At 38.6% G+C, this 14,472-nt stretch overlaps 1 protein-coding gene across 1 annotated transcript; it reads left to right on the plus strand.

The window, feature by feature from the left end:
* Positions 1 to 6,697: 6,697 nt before the first annotated feature.
* On the plus strand, positions 6,698 to 11,533 carry LOC148843626 (uncharacterized). Its single transcript, XM_088959136.1, has 8 exons — positions 6,698 to 6,927; positions 7,005 to 7,079; positions 7,204 to 7,272; positions 9,119 to 9,476; positions 10,236 to 10,403; positions 10,507 to 10,556; positions 10,994 to 11,051; positions 11,141 to 11,533. The coding sequence occupies exons 1-8, from the start codon at positions 6,742 to 6,744 to the stop codon at positions 11,356 to 11,358; spliced, it is 1,182 nt and encodes a 393-aa protein (XP_088815262.1). The 5' UTR covers positions 6,698 to 6,741; the 3' UTR covers positions 11,359 to 11,533.
* Positions 11,534 to 14,472: the final 2,939 nt, after the last annotated feature.

Raw genomic sequence — 14,472 nt, forward strand, 5'->3', positions numbered from 1 at the left:
TGAGGGTATCCTAACTCAGGTTGTAGGTATGTCCTCATCCTCTGAAGTTTGGAGTGCATTGGAGGAGTCATTTACTTCTCACTCATGTTCTAGAGTTTTACAACTGAAGAGACAACTCCAAAGTATCAAGAAAGGTACTCTTTCTATTTCTAAATACATACAGAAGGCTAAAGGTATTGTTGACAACCTTTCTGTTGTTCCGGAACCTGTCTCTCGATAAGATCTTGTTATGTGTATTTTGAGTTGACTTAGATTTGAATATGAGTCCATTATTACTACTATTGCTAATAGACATGATTTTGATAGACTACGAATTGTTGATGTTGTTGGCCAATTACTCAATCATGTGTCTTGGCTAAAAGAAAATCATTTTATTAAATCTGATGATGGAGCTTCTACCAATTTTGCTTCAAACAATACAAATAACTCCCAGTAGTCACGCAATAATTCACAGCACGGAAGAGGTAGAGGCGGCCACAAGAACTAGAGTGAGGGTTCCGGTAGAGGTCACAGATGCAGCAATATTATCTGTAAATTGTGCAACATCCCTAGCCATGGTGTTTGGAAGTGTAGGCATAGGTTTGATATCTCCCATCTTGCTCCGAATCTGCAACCTACTCAAAACCCTACTCTGGATCCGGCTACTGCTTTTCACACTGGTACTTCATCACAGTTTGATCGGGCCGGGTATCCAGACTCTGGAGCAACACACCACGTCACCTCCAATCTAGACAATCTGCAGATTCGATCAGAGTATGGAGGGTTTGATTAGGTGAAAGTTGGTAATGGTGCAGGTTTGGAAATAAAAATATTGGTTCTTTTGTTCTTTCTCATGATAACAATAAATTTTATCTTAAGGATATTTATCATGTTCCCTCCATTACAAAGAATTTGCTTTCTGTCAGCAAATTTACCAAAGATAACAATGTTGTCTTTGAATTTCATCCTTCGTATTTTTTGTTGAAGGACCATATGGGGAGAGTTCTATTCCACGGGGCCAGTAAAGGTGGACTCTATTAGGTTCCTACTTCAGCATCCATTCCTTCATCTTCTCGCAGTATTGCGTTTATTGGCAAAAAAGCATCAGTTCGAGTTTGGCATCATCGACTTGGGCATGCTTCAGTTAAAACAGTTTGACAAGTGTTGTCTCAGTTTGGTCTTCCTTATAATGGTTCATTTAATTTTTTAAGTTTGCCATGCTTGTCAGTTTGGAAAAAGTCATCGTCTTCCCCTCCCTAGTTAGTTATCATCTTACAATTGTCCTTTAGAAATGGTTTATTCAGATGTATGGGGACCAGCCCCAGTTGAGCCCAATAATGGTTTTAAATATTATGGGTTATTTGTTGATGCTTTTTCTAAATTTTCTTGCACCATTCCTGTGTCGAAAATCTAATGTATTTTAGATTTTTCTCAAGTTTAAATGGCATGTTCAATTCTTGTTTGATAAAAAATTAAATGTGTTCAATCTAATTGGGGAAGGGAATACTAGAGACTTTCATAGTATCTTGACTCTCAAGGCATCGAACACCGTCTTGCCTACCCGCACACTCATGAGCACAACGACACAGTTGAAAGGAAGCATCGCCAGGTGATAGACACCCTCACCTTGCTGGCCGTTGCTTCTCTTCCCCATAATTTTTGGTCTGATGCAGTTGAAACTGTGGTGTTCTTGATCAACCACATCCCTTCGCAGACTCTTCAAGGCAAGTCACCATATGAACTTTTATTTCAGTGCCCACCAGATTGTTCTTTGCTTTGCACTTTTGGTTGTGCATGTTATCCTTTCCTACATCCATAGAACAGACATAAAATGAATTTCATATCTTCCCTCTATATATTTTTGGGGTACAACTCCTTTCACAAGGGGTGCCGCTGCTATGATATCAAGATAGGACGACTTTATATCTGCTGCCATGTTATTTTTGATGAAGATCTATTCCCTGGCTTGCCACTGCCAGTTTCAGCTCTAGAACCTAGTTCTACTGGCTTCCATTTGCTTCCAGTTTGTGTATCTTAGCAATCAGGCCCAGTTCCTGCAGCTTCATCTACATCCCAGATAGCTTCCGGGACTGATCTACCTAGATCTGATACCAGCGATAATGATGATGCAAACACTGGTCTTGCTTCTTCTTCAAGTGAACTTCCATGCACCCGACCTCGGACTCTGTTGGTTCAGGACCTGATGGACTCCACACAACCTGTTCCTGCTCCAGTTCGGTGCACTCATACTATGGTGACTAGGTCCATGCGCTCTGAAGCCTATCTGGCTACACGGTACCCTCTTTCCCTTTGTTATATTGCTTTTGTTGCTGCTACTGAGTCTAAACCAAACACTTACTCCCAAGCCTCTAAACATCATCATTGGCATGAGGTGATGTCCAAAGAGTTTCAAGCTCTTGTTTAGAACAAGACTTGGGATCTTGTTTCGTATCATTCCTCATTGAATGTGGTAGGTTCTAAATGGGTTTACAAAATCAAACAGAAACCCGATGGATTTGTGGATCACTATAAAGATCGAATTGTTGCTCAAGGCTTTACTCAAATCCCGGGGGTGGATTTCTCTTACACGTTTAGCCCTATTGTTGAACCCTGCACCATTCGTACTATCCTCTCTCTTGCCGTTTCCCATCAGTGGGTTATTTGGCAATTGGATTTTGATAATGCCTTTCTTAATGGTCTTGTTACTAAAAACATTTATATGTGACAAACTAAGGGTTTTGAGGATGCAGATCGGCCCAATCATGTGTACAAATTGTCCAAAGCTCTCTATGGACTTCGGCAGGCCTCTCGAGCTTGGTTCTCACGCCTTAGAGCTTGTTGAATTAGCCTTTGGTACCTCTAGCTGTGATCCCTCTCTTTTTATTTATTCACATGGTGCTCATTGTATCTACTTGTTGTTGTATGTGGATGATGTTATACTTACTGGCACTTCATCGGCTATTATTCATTCTGTTATTACCAATTTGAGTTGTATGTTTCAACTCAAGGACCTTTGTGATCTCCACTATTTTCTCGGTATTGAAGCACACAAGGATCACACTGGGCTTTATCTCTGCCAACGCTGGTACATTATTGACCTTCTTCATCATACTCGCCTGGATGGTGCTAAACCTCTCTCTACTCCTATGGCGGAAAGTGCTAAACTCTAGACTTCATGGGTCTCCTCTCTCTGGCCCATCTCAATACAGGAGTATTGTGGGAAGGCTGTAGTATCTCACTCTCACTCGGCTTGACATCAGTTTTGCAGTCAACAAGGCCTGTCAGTTTTTACATAATCTCATTGATGAGCATTGGATAGCAGTCAAGTGCATACTTTGGTATCTCAAATATACCCTAGATCATGCTTTATTCTTCTCTTCTTAGTTCACTTCTAGTCTCATGGCTTTCTTTGATGCTGATTGGGCCAGATGTCCTAATGACCGCTGATCCAATGGTGGCTACTGTGTTTATCTTGGTTCTCATCTAGTGAGTTGGAGTGCTAAGAAGTAGTAGACTATTGCTAGATCTAGTACAAAAGTGGAGTTTTAGTCTTTCGCAAATATTGCTACAGAATTGATTTGGTTGCAGTTCCTTTTACAAGATCTTTGAGTTCGACTTCCATCTACTCCATCACATTATTGTGATAATGTCGAAGCCTATTACCTTGCATCTCATCCGATCTTCCATGCTTGGATTCATCATATATAAGTCGACTTTCACTTCCTACAGGATCATATTCTCAAGAAGACTCTCCAACTGCATCATGTTCAATCCTTGCATCAGCTAGCTGACATTTTCACAAAACTATTGGCTTCCCCTCAATTTTCATCTATTGTGCACAAGTTGCATGTGCTCCTAATGCCTATTCGCTTGAAGGGGCATATTGAGGATAACCCTACTGCCACATCGTCAGATGCTGCCATGTCATCAGATAGATCTCCATCTATAGATGTAACTCTATCCAGATTGAGATAAAACTCAACTAACTAGATGAATCCTATCAGATAGAGTTTAAATCTAAGATAAACCCTATCTAGTAGAGTTCATCTATAAATTCACAGGGTTCAAATGGTTCTCTATCTCATCGAACCATTCTCAATTTGTTTGGTTTCTCTACATCTTGTTTATTTCTTTAACTTAAAGGGTATGATAATCTACCCAACTACAACTTCAGCTATTAAGGAGCTCAAGACCTCCTTAAATTTAAACTCGCTAGCTAAAAGATACAGCAATAAGCTTTTTAGTTCAACCACTTCAGCTGGTTTCAAATGGCCACTTAGGTGGCATTCGGTAATTTTGAAGTTTGAAGTCAGAAAAGCAAAAAAATCTTCGGAAAAGCTCTGAAAGCATTCCAAAGAAAATTTGTTTTTCTACTTTTGTAGATATCTAAATGTGACAAAGTTATTCGGCAATTTAAATGATCTAACATTTGAAAAATGTGCATTTTACAAATTTACCCCTCAAATTGTCACTTAAATTATTAATTAACAATAATAGAAATTTATAAAATTTTATAATATTATAAAATTATAAAATATCAAATATCAAGAAATAATAAAATTAGAAAAATTGAAAATAATAAATAATAAGATTTATGATATATTCTTTCTACAGAGATTTACAATATTAATAGAAAGATTAAAATTCTCAAAATAATATTAATTAAAAATATTATAAAGTAATATTTATTATTTTTAATTTGTCTTTAAAATATTAATAATTGCCTTCAAATATTAACATTGTAAAATAATTTTATTATTAGTGTTAATATAAAATAATATTTATAAAATGTTAATAATATTAATATTATAAAAATGTAACTAAACGGTTCTGCCAAATCTCTCTCTCTCTCTCTCTCCCCTTCTTCTTCTTCATGGCCGGTCCCTCTCTCTCCTCTATTGTAGGTGAACAGACCTCCTACTCTATTGCTGATGCCCTCTCTCCCCCTTCCCATTTTTGTAGGACCATGCCCTCTCTCTCTCCTATGTTCTTCGAACTTTGTTGTAGGTGCCCTCTCTCTCTATCTCCTTCTTCTTCTTCTTCTTCTTCTTCTTCTTCACGACCACACCTTCTCTCTCCTCCTCTATTGCTGGTGGGCTTTGGCACCAATTTTCTTTAGGTCCCCGCTCCCTGTACATCCTATTGTGAAAACAAAGTCGTCACATCTCCTATTGAAGATGCATCATTCAGGCCATGACCATGTGTAGGTACATGTTGATCAACCACGACTGCAATGGCAACAAAGGTATTAAACCAACACTCCAAAGACACCCACGACAAGTTCACAACTTGACACAAACTTGCGATGAGCTCAAAGCCGCCACAGATTTGCGATGAGCTCAAAGCTAGCACAGACCTATGATGAGTTCAAAGCCGACACAGACCTGCAATGAGATCAAAACAACAATACTTATGACGAATTTGAGGTCACCACAGACTTGTGATGAGCTTAAAGCCATCGTGAGCCTGTGTTGAGCTTAGAGCCATCACAAATCGATGTCAAACAAAAGAGTAATGACTAGCCAAAAGCACTCATGATAGGATGTCTGACAAGATTAAGAAAGACACGTCAGACCAGCCTTGACATTATCTGTGCCACGTCAACCCAAGAGACCTACAAAAGGAAGTAGCACATATGTATTATGAGAATCCTCAAATGAAAGGAAATTTCGTCTTGGAGAGATCTCATAAGATATGTGGCAAACCCTTAACAGTGTCCCCCTGACAACTAACACCGAATCAAAGATCCCCTTTTCCAAATGAGAAGCAAATTCTTTTGATTCCTTCCTTTTAGAACCTCGGGATCTCTCTGTATAAAAGGAGGCATGAATTACAACAAACACACAACTCTGTCGATAAAAGCCCTTAGCCGCCTACCCTTGCTTCCAGCCTTCCTTCGTCCTTCAAAGAGACCACCACACTTAACCTTACCACACCACTCACACCATGAGCAAGCTCAAACCAATGTTCCCATATATTCTCCATCATGCATCGGTGGGAAGGGGCATTGATGAAAAACGGATTTCGTCCGCTACCTCCGAATGTGTTTAGCTCGACCTCTGAAATTTTCGGAGGTATTTTCAACATTCGGAGGGTATGTTCAGAGGTGCAACGAAACAACCACCGATAGCTGAAAAAACAATATTTTCAGCCTTCGAAGGTCTGTTCAGCGATGCTGAACGCCACCTAAAAGTATGTTCATGGAAGGGCCCTAGTTTTGCTCTTTATTTCTCATCCAACAAAATATATCTTGCCTCTATCATGGTTGGTATGTGTTCATTTTCATTCTTTTTGGGGTCTCTTTCCAATCAAATCCTTTTCAATATCTTTATGTTCTTATTGTTCCAAGAGGGTCCCTTGTCTTAAGCTTCATAATTTTATGTGCAAAGGTAATGAGGACTACCCTTGCCAACTGTGACCACGAGTGTACTTTCTCTTTTCAGGAATACTTAAGTAAAGATGGAGGTTTCTACAAGTTGTCTACAATGCTTTAATGGTATAAACATCACATACGTAGAGGGTCCTCTGGTGGAACAAGTGTCATACGCCATCCTTAAATGAGGAATTAAAAATTCAAGTTCTAGAGGCTAATAACTTATTAAATGAGATGAGATAACTCTTAACACCGATTTACCAATAATTTAGTCCAACTACTGTAAGTTAACCCCATCTATTAATTGCCATTTATATATCTACTTGTAAACGCTAAGCAGTTTCTCATTATTTTTAGTAAATCTCCAAACAAGTTTCATTTCCCATAACATGGATTCAAGCTTCATTCTAATGAGTCCCCAAGTGCCTAATGAGTCCATGGATTTTCTTTCACGAGCTTGGTGCAACTCTGTGCTTCAGGTCTTCCAACCAGAACCAGTGGGACAAGATCAATCAATTATTCATCAAGATAGTCTGGTTAGGGCTTACGAGAATGAAACCAAGCCTTCATCGAGGGTGAGTAGATATGAAGCTTAGCTTACAATTGCTTACAGAATGGATAAAACTAGTCTATCAACTGTTTTTGCATGCAGAACATGGACAAAAGCTTAAAAATGGATGAAGGAGATCTCAAGTCTGTACCACCATGGAGATCCAACGATTTGAAGGTAACAGTACTAAAGCCTCATCACTTCACTGGAACTAAATGCCAATTGTAGAGAGTACAACTTCATTATCCATTCTCATCAATTTTTCTGCCTTTTTTGTCTCACACTATTTACACTCGATCAGTCATGGATCTGGCTTCAACAAGCGATGCATCCAGAACTAAACTATGATCGCTGTTTCCGAAAGAAATGGGTATGATTTCCTAGAAAAACTTCTCTATTATTAATTTCTTCTATTTTTACCACTTCTGATCATAAACCATGTTTCTTAAGCTGCCATCTTTCAATTATGAGAATCCATTTTTCTTCCTTTTCTGAAGATCCTTCAGTCTTTGAATGACCCAGCAGTGATCCTCCGTTAGAGCTATCAAATAAGCCATCTTTCACCAACCAATTTTAGGTTCAGTTGATAACAATCCCACAAGCTGATCGATATAGGGAAGCTTCAGTACTGATAATATTAAAACCCACAATAAAAAAAAAGAAGTTTGTCGGAGGGGTGGCTAGATTGAACCCCAAATTGTCTCTCCATCTCCACTCGGAAACCCTATCCAATCCAGGGGAACTATAGGGGGTGTTTGTGTTGGCATGCGTTCAAACTGACCAAGCTGGAGGAAGTTGAAGCTGGGTGATGTCTACTCAACGCCAGTCTAAAGTCTGGCTTGGCTCATCTTTGGTCTGATCTGTACGAGTCAGGTCCAGAATGAATTAACTTTTTATGGGCGTGAGCTTAGGCCAAACCCCAAAGCCATTCCGACCTTGTATTTTTATTCTTTCTTTTTTCCTTTCATGTGAAGCTAATGCTGACAGAAAGCGTGCTCTTAATTTATTGGAGTGCGTCTTTGGGCCAAAATAGCCTGTCAGCGACCAGCGCTTCTTCATATTTAGAAAAACCCTCCATGGATTTGCAGAGAATGCTTCCATTGTGGGAACACGCCGGGAAGCTGTAGCCGGTTGTCAAGCTCTGGCACATCCCATAACGGCAGCACTATAATAATTAAGATAGAAAAGGGAAAACTTGAAATTTTGTTGATACAGCAAGCAAGCCCATGACCCTTGCTGCAATTAGTTTTTTTTTTTTTGAAAATATTTTATAAAATTAAATAAAGGGTTTATTTACACAGACACACCTTGTGTAGTTTCATCTATTTATATATGTTGTGTATTTATGAAACCCCATATAGTTTGCAACCCCTTTACTTAGAGGGAATAGGAAATGACATTTTTGTCCCTAACGTCGATTGGAATAAATTACTCAAAAGAATATAAAAGATAAGTTATAGATTTTGCTTCCGGGTTTTATTTCTAATAAGGTTAATATGAAAGCTGCTAGGGTTCTACTTCAAATTTCTACTCGTTTTAAGAACTCACATGACCATTCCCAAACAAAAATACAAACAGCTCCTGACATGTAAAGTGGTTACACAAATAATAAGGGTATTTTAGTAACATGGATACTAAGGTCTAAGGTAGCTTTTAATAAACATGCGAAACTATAGGGGGTCTCTAAGTAAATGACCCTAAACTGAAATTATATATCATGAATAAAATGACTTAAAAATGACTTCTATGTATGGGTTTTTAATCCAAATTTTTGGTTAAAAATTATAACTTTATTTGGATGCATATATATGTTCAAAAATTTCTGGATTTGAATTGAACCAGAGCATACTCAGATGAATGGATACCAATTTCAGCCTTGTGAAATACTCACGAGGAATGCGGGAAAACAATAATCTTTTGTAACTATTGGATTCCATGGATTTACAGACAAGGAGGAACCCAAAAAGATATGCCTAATTTTATATTGTAGTCTTTGATTTCATGGGTTTCAGTGAGAAAGAATCTAGTTGTTCTTGGGCTTTGACAAACAAGCTTTTCTACATAGAGTGAGTACTTTGTCCTACATTTCAGTCCTCGTCAATTTGATCACAAACATTTTATACGCTATCATTCAAATGCTGTTTGGTTTATTGAGGGGATATATAGCTTATGTTTTATTATTACATGTTTAATGTAATATAATAAATATCATGCAGGGGTCTTGGAAGTTGATGCCATTTAAGAACATCTCTGTCAAGAAATGGTTAAAAGACATCAGGTTGAGGAGAAAGAAGGAAGAGAGGTTGCAGAGAGCTGAAGTGCATGCAGCCATATCTGTTGCCGGTCTTGCAGCTGCATTGGCAGCCATTGCTGCAGAGAACAACAAACAGAACCAACCCAACTCAACCAAAGAAGCAGCTGTTGCTTCGGCAGCTGCTTTGGTTGCGGCACAGTGTGCGCAAGTTGCAGAAACCATGGGTGCCAAGCGTGAGCAGCTCAGTACTGTCATGGGTTCGGCCATGACCAGCACTAGTCCCAGTGATATCTTAACACTTACAGCTGCTGCTGCAACATGTACTACTCTCTCAAATAGAAATCCGCTTCAGTGCTCACACCGTTTACACAGCCTCTTGCAGCTTTGCATTGGGAATATCTCCTCATGGAAAAAGTGCATAAGTATGGAGATATTCCAAAATGGATGACTGTAAAAACTGTACCAACGGCGTGAGCACTGAAGCAGATCTTAAAATAAGCATTCTTGGTTACTGGACATTATAAGGAGTTCACATCAGCACCCCACAATGGGGCACCCCGCGATACTCCACAGCACATCATGATCTTGTATTGGGAATATCTCCCGATGACAAATATGAAAGATGATGAGACATCCACAGGAGATATTCGCAATACAAGGTCAAGATGTGCTGTGGAGCGCAGTTGTGGACTCAATTATAAGTGGCAATTCCAAAATTTTCAACTTAAATTGGCAGCCCACCTGGGTGAGAATTCGGCTTCAGTCAGTGCAAGCCCATGCTCACACTGTTCATACAACCTCTTGCAATCTTGCAATGCTTGAATGGGCTTTGCACTGACTGAAGCCGAACTCCCTGGGTCAGCCCATTTAAATATGGGTTTTATAAAGGCCCATTACCTGGCCCAAGAAAATCCCAAAGAACCCACCTTCAGAAAATCATTCAGGCTTGGTCAACCAATCTTAATTGGTGATTTAATTCTTTTTTCTGGATCATGTTTGCAACCGATCTTACCATCTGATTTACGTACTTTAGCAGTTCATTGAATGGGTGATTAATTCCTTTTTCTGTTCCGTCTTAGCACTGAGAGGAGCTGCTACACTAAGAGGAAGGCCAGGTCTCAGGGACAGAGTAAACGGGGGAACACCCGTACTTCCTATCGAGGAGAACCATGATGTTGGCTTTGACTTTGATAAATGTAGATCTCTGCTTGCCAAAGGATCAGAGCTTACTATCCAAACGTCCGACGGTAAGTCAGAGAAACTAATAGTTACTGTGTTTCAAGGAGACTTGTTATTGTTGACTAAATGGGTCTGTTTGGACATTTCTCTTTTTCTGTTTGAATGTGTTAGGGAAGTGCTTGTTGAGATCAGTCTCAATCATCCTCAACAATGAAGCTAAGGTTAGATCTTTAGTTCTTACTTTTATGTGCCCTATAAGTCATTGATATAGATGGGCCATCTAATTGGCATTCTATAACTCGGCCCTATATAAACTGTGACAAGTGAAAAAAGGCCCAATGTGGGCTTCATATGTGTACAGTCCATCTGGTCCATACTTAGGAATCCTGCTGGATCAGCCCATGTCCATCTCAATAAGAATTGTGAAAAGAGTTGATTTCTCAGTTTCTGTTTCCCAAAATAACAAAAAAAAAAAAAAAGGAAAAAAGTGAAGAACTGACTACAACAGAACCTGGTAGAGCCCATCCATGATCCATTTACATGTATCTTTTGGACTTTTTTTTTTCTTACACAAAAATAGAAAATATGGAAAAACAACCCACAAAAAAAATCAGAAAAGCCAATTTCGAATTTGTGTGCATTTTAATTTTTATGACAGGTTATTCTGAAAATTAGGAAGAACAATGTCTTGGCTGCGTTTGCAAGAACAAAAGAAAGTAAGTTCAATTTGCATCATAACAAGTTTCGGATTCCATGTAACACATAAACAGAGTTAACAAGGTAAACAACTCTTCTTTGGCTACAGGTATTGTACTTGACTTGCATGCCGAATTGTATAAAGATCTGGACGGTGAGGAAACCGACACGTCATACCTTACTGTGTTGACAACAAGTAGGGGGACGATCAAGCTAGATATGACCGACGATTATGCTCGTTACAGGATATGGGCAATGACCATAAATCATATGCTGATGCTCTCTACCACATTTAGTAGATATGAACTCCAATTCTACAGAAACTGAGTAGTTTATCTTGCTATATTATCTGAAAATTTGTTCCCAAATTGGCAGTTACTTTAGTATTTTTCAATTACTTCATATCCTACATATAAACACTTGAGAGTGTTGTGTTTTATTTCAGAATAGCTTTAAAAACTAAAGACTGTGTGGCTAATGCATTCCAAGCATCTTATTTTCATTTTGAATTTGTAAATCTGGAAATGGGCAGGATTTCACATTGCAGGAATGGGTTTTTCATGGAAAATATTTTGATTTGTATAAGCTGAAATGGAAACCCAAAATGGGTCCATGAGTTTTCTCACTAGTTACATCTCAGTCCATACCCAGGGGCCCAAATGATTTTTGAACTGGAATAGGCCTCTGGGTGGTCCAAATAATGTTTGGACTATAATAGTCACCAAAGAACCAAGCTCTATATTTCTTTATTCTCGTTCCTGGCAGATTCTCCATGTTTGATGCTCTAAAGAGAATTTAAATATTTTCCTTGCTAAATAAGAAAAAAAAAACAAAGAAAAGAAAGCAAGACTACATTTGAGTTGAGGTGGAAACGAAATTGAAATCCATTTTCACAAATGCGGGTATAGGTGGTGTTTGGTGCACCTTTTTGGCACGTCTTTAGATTTCTGGGAAACTCAAAAGACTAAAAACCCGAGGATGAGTACACAGAAAGACCGAAAAATTAAGCCATATTCAAAAGAAGCTTTTGGTCTTTCCCCATTGAAAACAGCCTTCCCAGCTGTTTTTAACACCCTGATGCAAACAAAACAGTGTTGGTCTTTAAGGACACGACCCCAAGAGCTCAATGTTTCTTCTTGTCTATTGGGCTGTTGAATGATCTACTTAGTAAACATGCAAACAACCCCAACAACCTTCGACAGAGATGAAGCCTCAGAGATAACAGATATTTGAGCTGCTGAATCCATTGGCTTCACACTAAATGGTAGACGCAAATGGAGCCTAGACTTCTTCAAGATTATATTTGGCCAATTATAACAATAACAAAAAATTCCCTCCATGCTATTTGGCTTTTTCTACCAATTCCATCAAGTGATACTAATATCAATAGACTAGGTAGAGACCAATTGAAGTGGTCTTTGCTTTGACAATGCATTTATTTCAACAATTGTGGGCTATGGGCTTTCAATGGCTAATTTGTGGCTTCTTAAAACTGAAGTAAGAAATCATAAGGATCACCTTGTTGGCAATATGAACTTTATTTGCACTGGAATGAATGCATAGGAGTACAAATAAATGCCACAAATAATTGGTAGCTTCACAAAGCTGAAGTAAGAAGTCATGAGGCTCACCTTGTTGGCAATTATGTGTTTTGATGGTAACAAACACATTGAGAGTACTAATGGTGTATCTAAGTGCGTATCTTTAATAAGCTTCTCTATGCTTAATGGGAACAAAAAAGCTAAAATACTACATCAATGAAGTGGAAGTTCTATTGAGTGCTTTTCTATACTTCAATGTGAATTTAAACTATCATCATCCTCTCTCTAGCTAAGGAGCTACTGGAGGTTGATCTACTAATACAACTCAACAGGGAGTCAAAAGTCTACATCAAGTTGTAACATCACATAACAAATGTGTAACCTGACCAGTTCTTGGGTTTTTTGATCCGACCATCTAGTCTTGGTTTGGTTTTCAAAACCATGTGTAACATCACATAACAAATAAGGCCCAAGTCCACAAACTAGGTCTCACAACAATATAAGTTAAGAAAATATCTTTGAAAGATAACAAATAAGGCCCAAACTCTTGAACCTAGAAGGACATCATGTTCAGCCAAGAAGGAAAATTACCACAAGAATGATTAGACCCCCACTAGGATTGTCAACAACTTGCTTCATTGCCTTTGAAGTATTCAGCTAAAGGTTGCAAATCAAAGTGAGCTCTTCACCCCTTTCAAGTAGAACCCCCCATTTTTTCTTTTTTTTTTTTTTTAGTTTCTGAAATGTGTTGCAAGTTGGTGGCTGTATTGTGCTTCACAATTCTTGCAAATGTGCTAGATGTGCTAGCTTATTCTAATGTCATTTAGATAGTTTAATGGTATGAAGCTTAGCAGTGGAATTCTCCATGTTTTTCTTTAATCCTTGTTCTTTATGAGTGCTAAAATGTGTTGCAAATTATTGGTTTTAGGGTGTCTCAATCTTCTTGAAAATGTGTTAGGATATGATTAGCTTATTCTCATGTAATTTTAATAGTCTTTAGATGCAACATGTTTTCACTTTGAGTATTCTTCTAGCGTGTCTTTCTTGACGAATGTGTTTATTTCATTTTCTTTCTTGTGAAGTCACTAATGTAAAGTTTTCTCAAGAGAGTAATAAGCTCCTTGAATAATCCAATTCACTTTGCCCACTAGCAGAAAGTCTAGAATTGGATGAAAAGGGGTTGAGAAGAGATCTCTCTACCACCTTGCTTCGATCCTAAAATTTTCAAAAGGAACTAGCCCTTGTAGAAGCTTTCTTGGATAAAAAAGAGAGAGGGAGGAGACCTCAATCACTCTTTGTTCAAATGAACTCTTTAAAGTGGCCTTAGTAGTGAAATGTTCAAGGTGTTCATTATACTCTTGGTATGAGATAATTTTAGCATAGGAGAAACTAAAGTTTCAAGCTTCTTTCCTCATCTCTTCCTTTTGTTTTTTATATTCTTAGGGGAATTGGAATTACATATTGAATATGGGAGAAGGGTGCCTAACACCCTCTCTACCCTTTCAAGTACCTAGAAAAATCTTGTTTGGGCACATGAGTCATTTCTTTCATTCTTGAATATGAGAGGCCCATCACTATGTTTCTATTTTTGATGGGTGGCTGCTCCATACTATTTCATCCATGGAGTGGACCCAAAACCAATTGGGATGTTTACAGCACCCAGCCCCTGACTTTGAACCCTCCTAACCCAATACTAGGTTGGGGCTAGTGTCTTTGTAGGCAAGCACTGATCCACCCTAGTCTACCATACCAACCTAAATCCACCTAGCCTTGACTTTGTACCCAACCCGACCAACCATACCAACTTTAACACGCCTAGCCCTTGACTCTAAACCCTCCTAACCCAATCACTAGGTTGGAGGTGGCTTGTGTATAGGCATGTGCTGACCCACCCCAGCCT

Source organism: Nelumbo lutea, chromosome 8, assembly GCF_056320005.1.
Source record: "Nelumbo lutea isolate HS-2025 chromosome 8, American lotus-T2T, whole genome shotgun sequence".
NCBI classification, from domain to species: Eukaryota; Viridiplantae; Streptophyta; class Magnoliopsida; order Proteales; family Nelumbonaceae; genus Nelumbo; species Nelumbo lutea.

Excerpts from the sequence above, each read along its gene's own strand:
- LOC148843626 (XM_088959136.1), top strand. The coding sequence starts at position 6,742 with ATGGATTCAAGCTTCATTCTAATGAGTCCCCAAGTGCCTAATGAGTCC. Across the intron at positions 9,477-10,235 it reads TACAGCTGCTGCTGCAACAT|CACTGAGAGGAGCTGCTACA; the intron begins GTACTACTCTCT and ends GTTCCGTCTTAG. Across the intron at positions 11,052-11,140 it reads GTTTGCAAGAACAAAAGAAA|GTATTGTACTTGACTTGCAT; the intron begins GTAAGTTCAATT and ends CTTTGGCTACAG.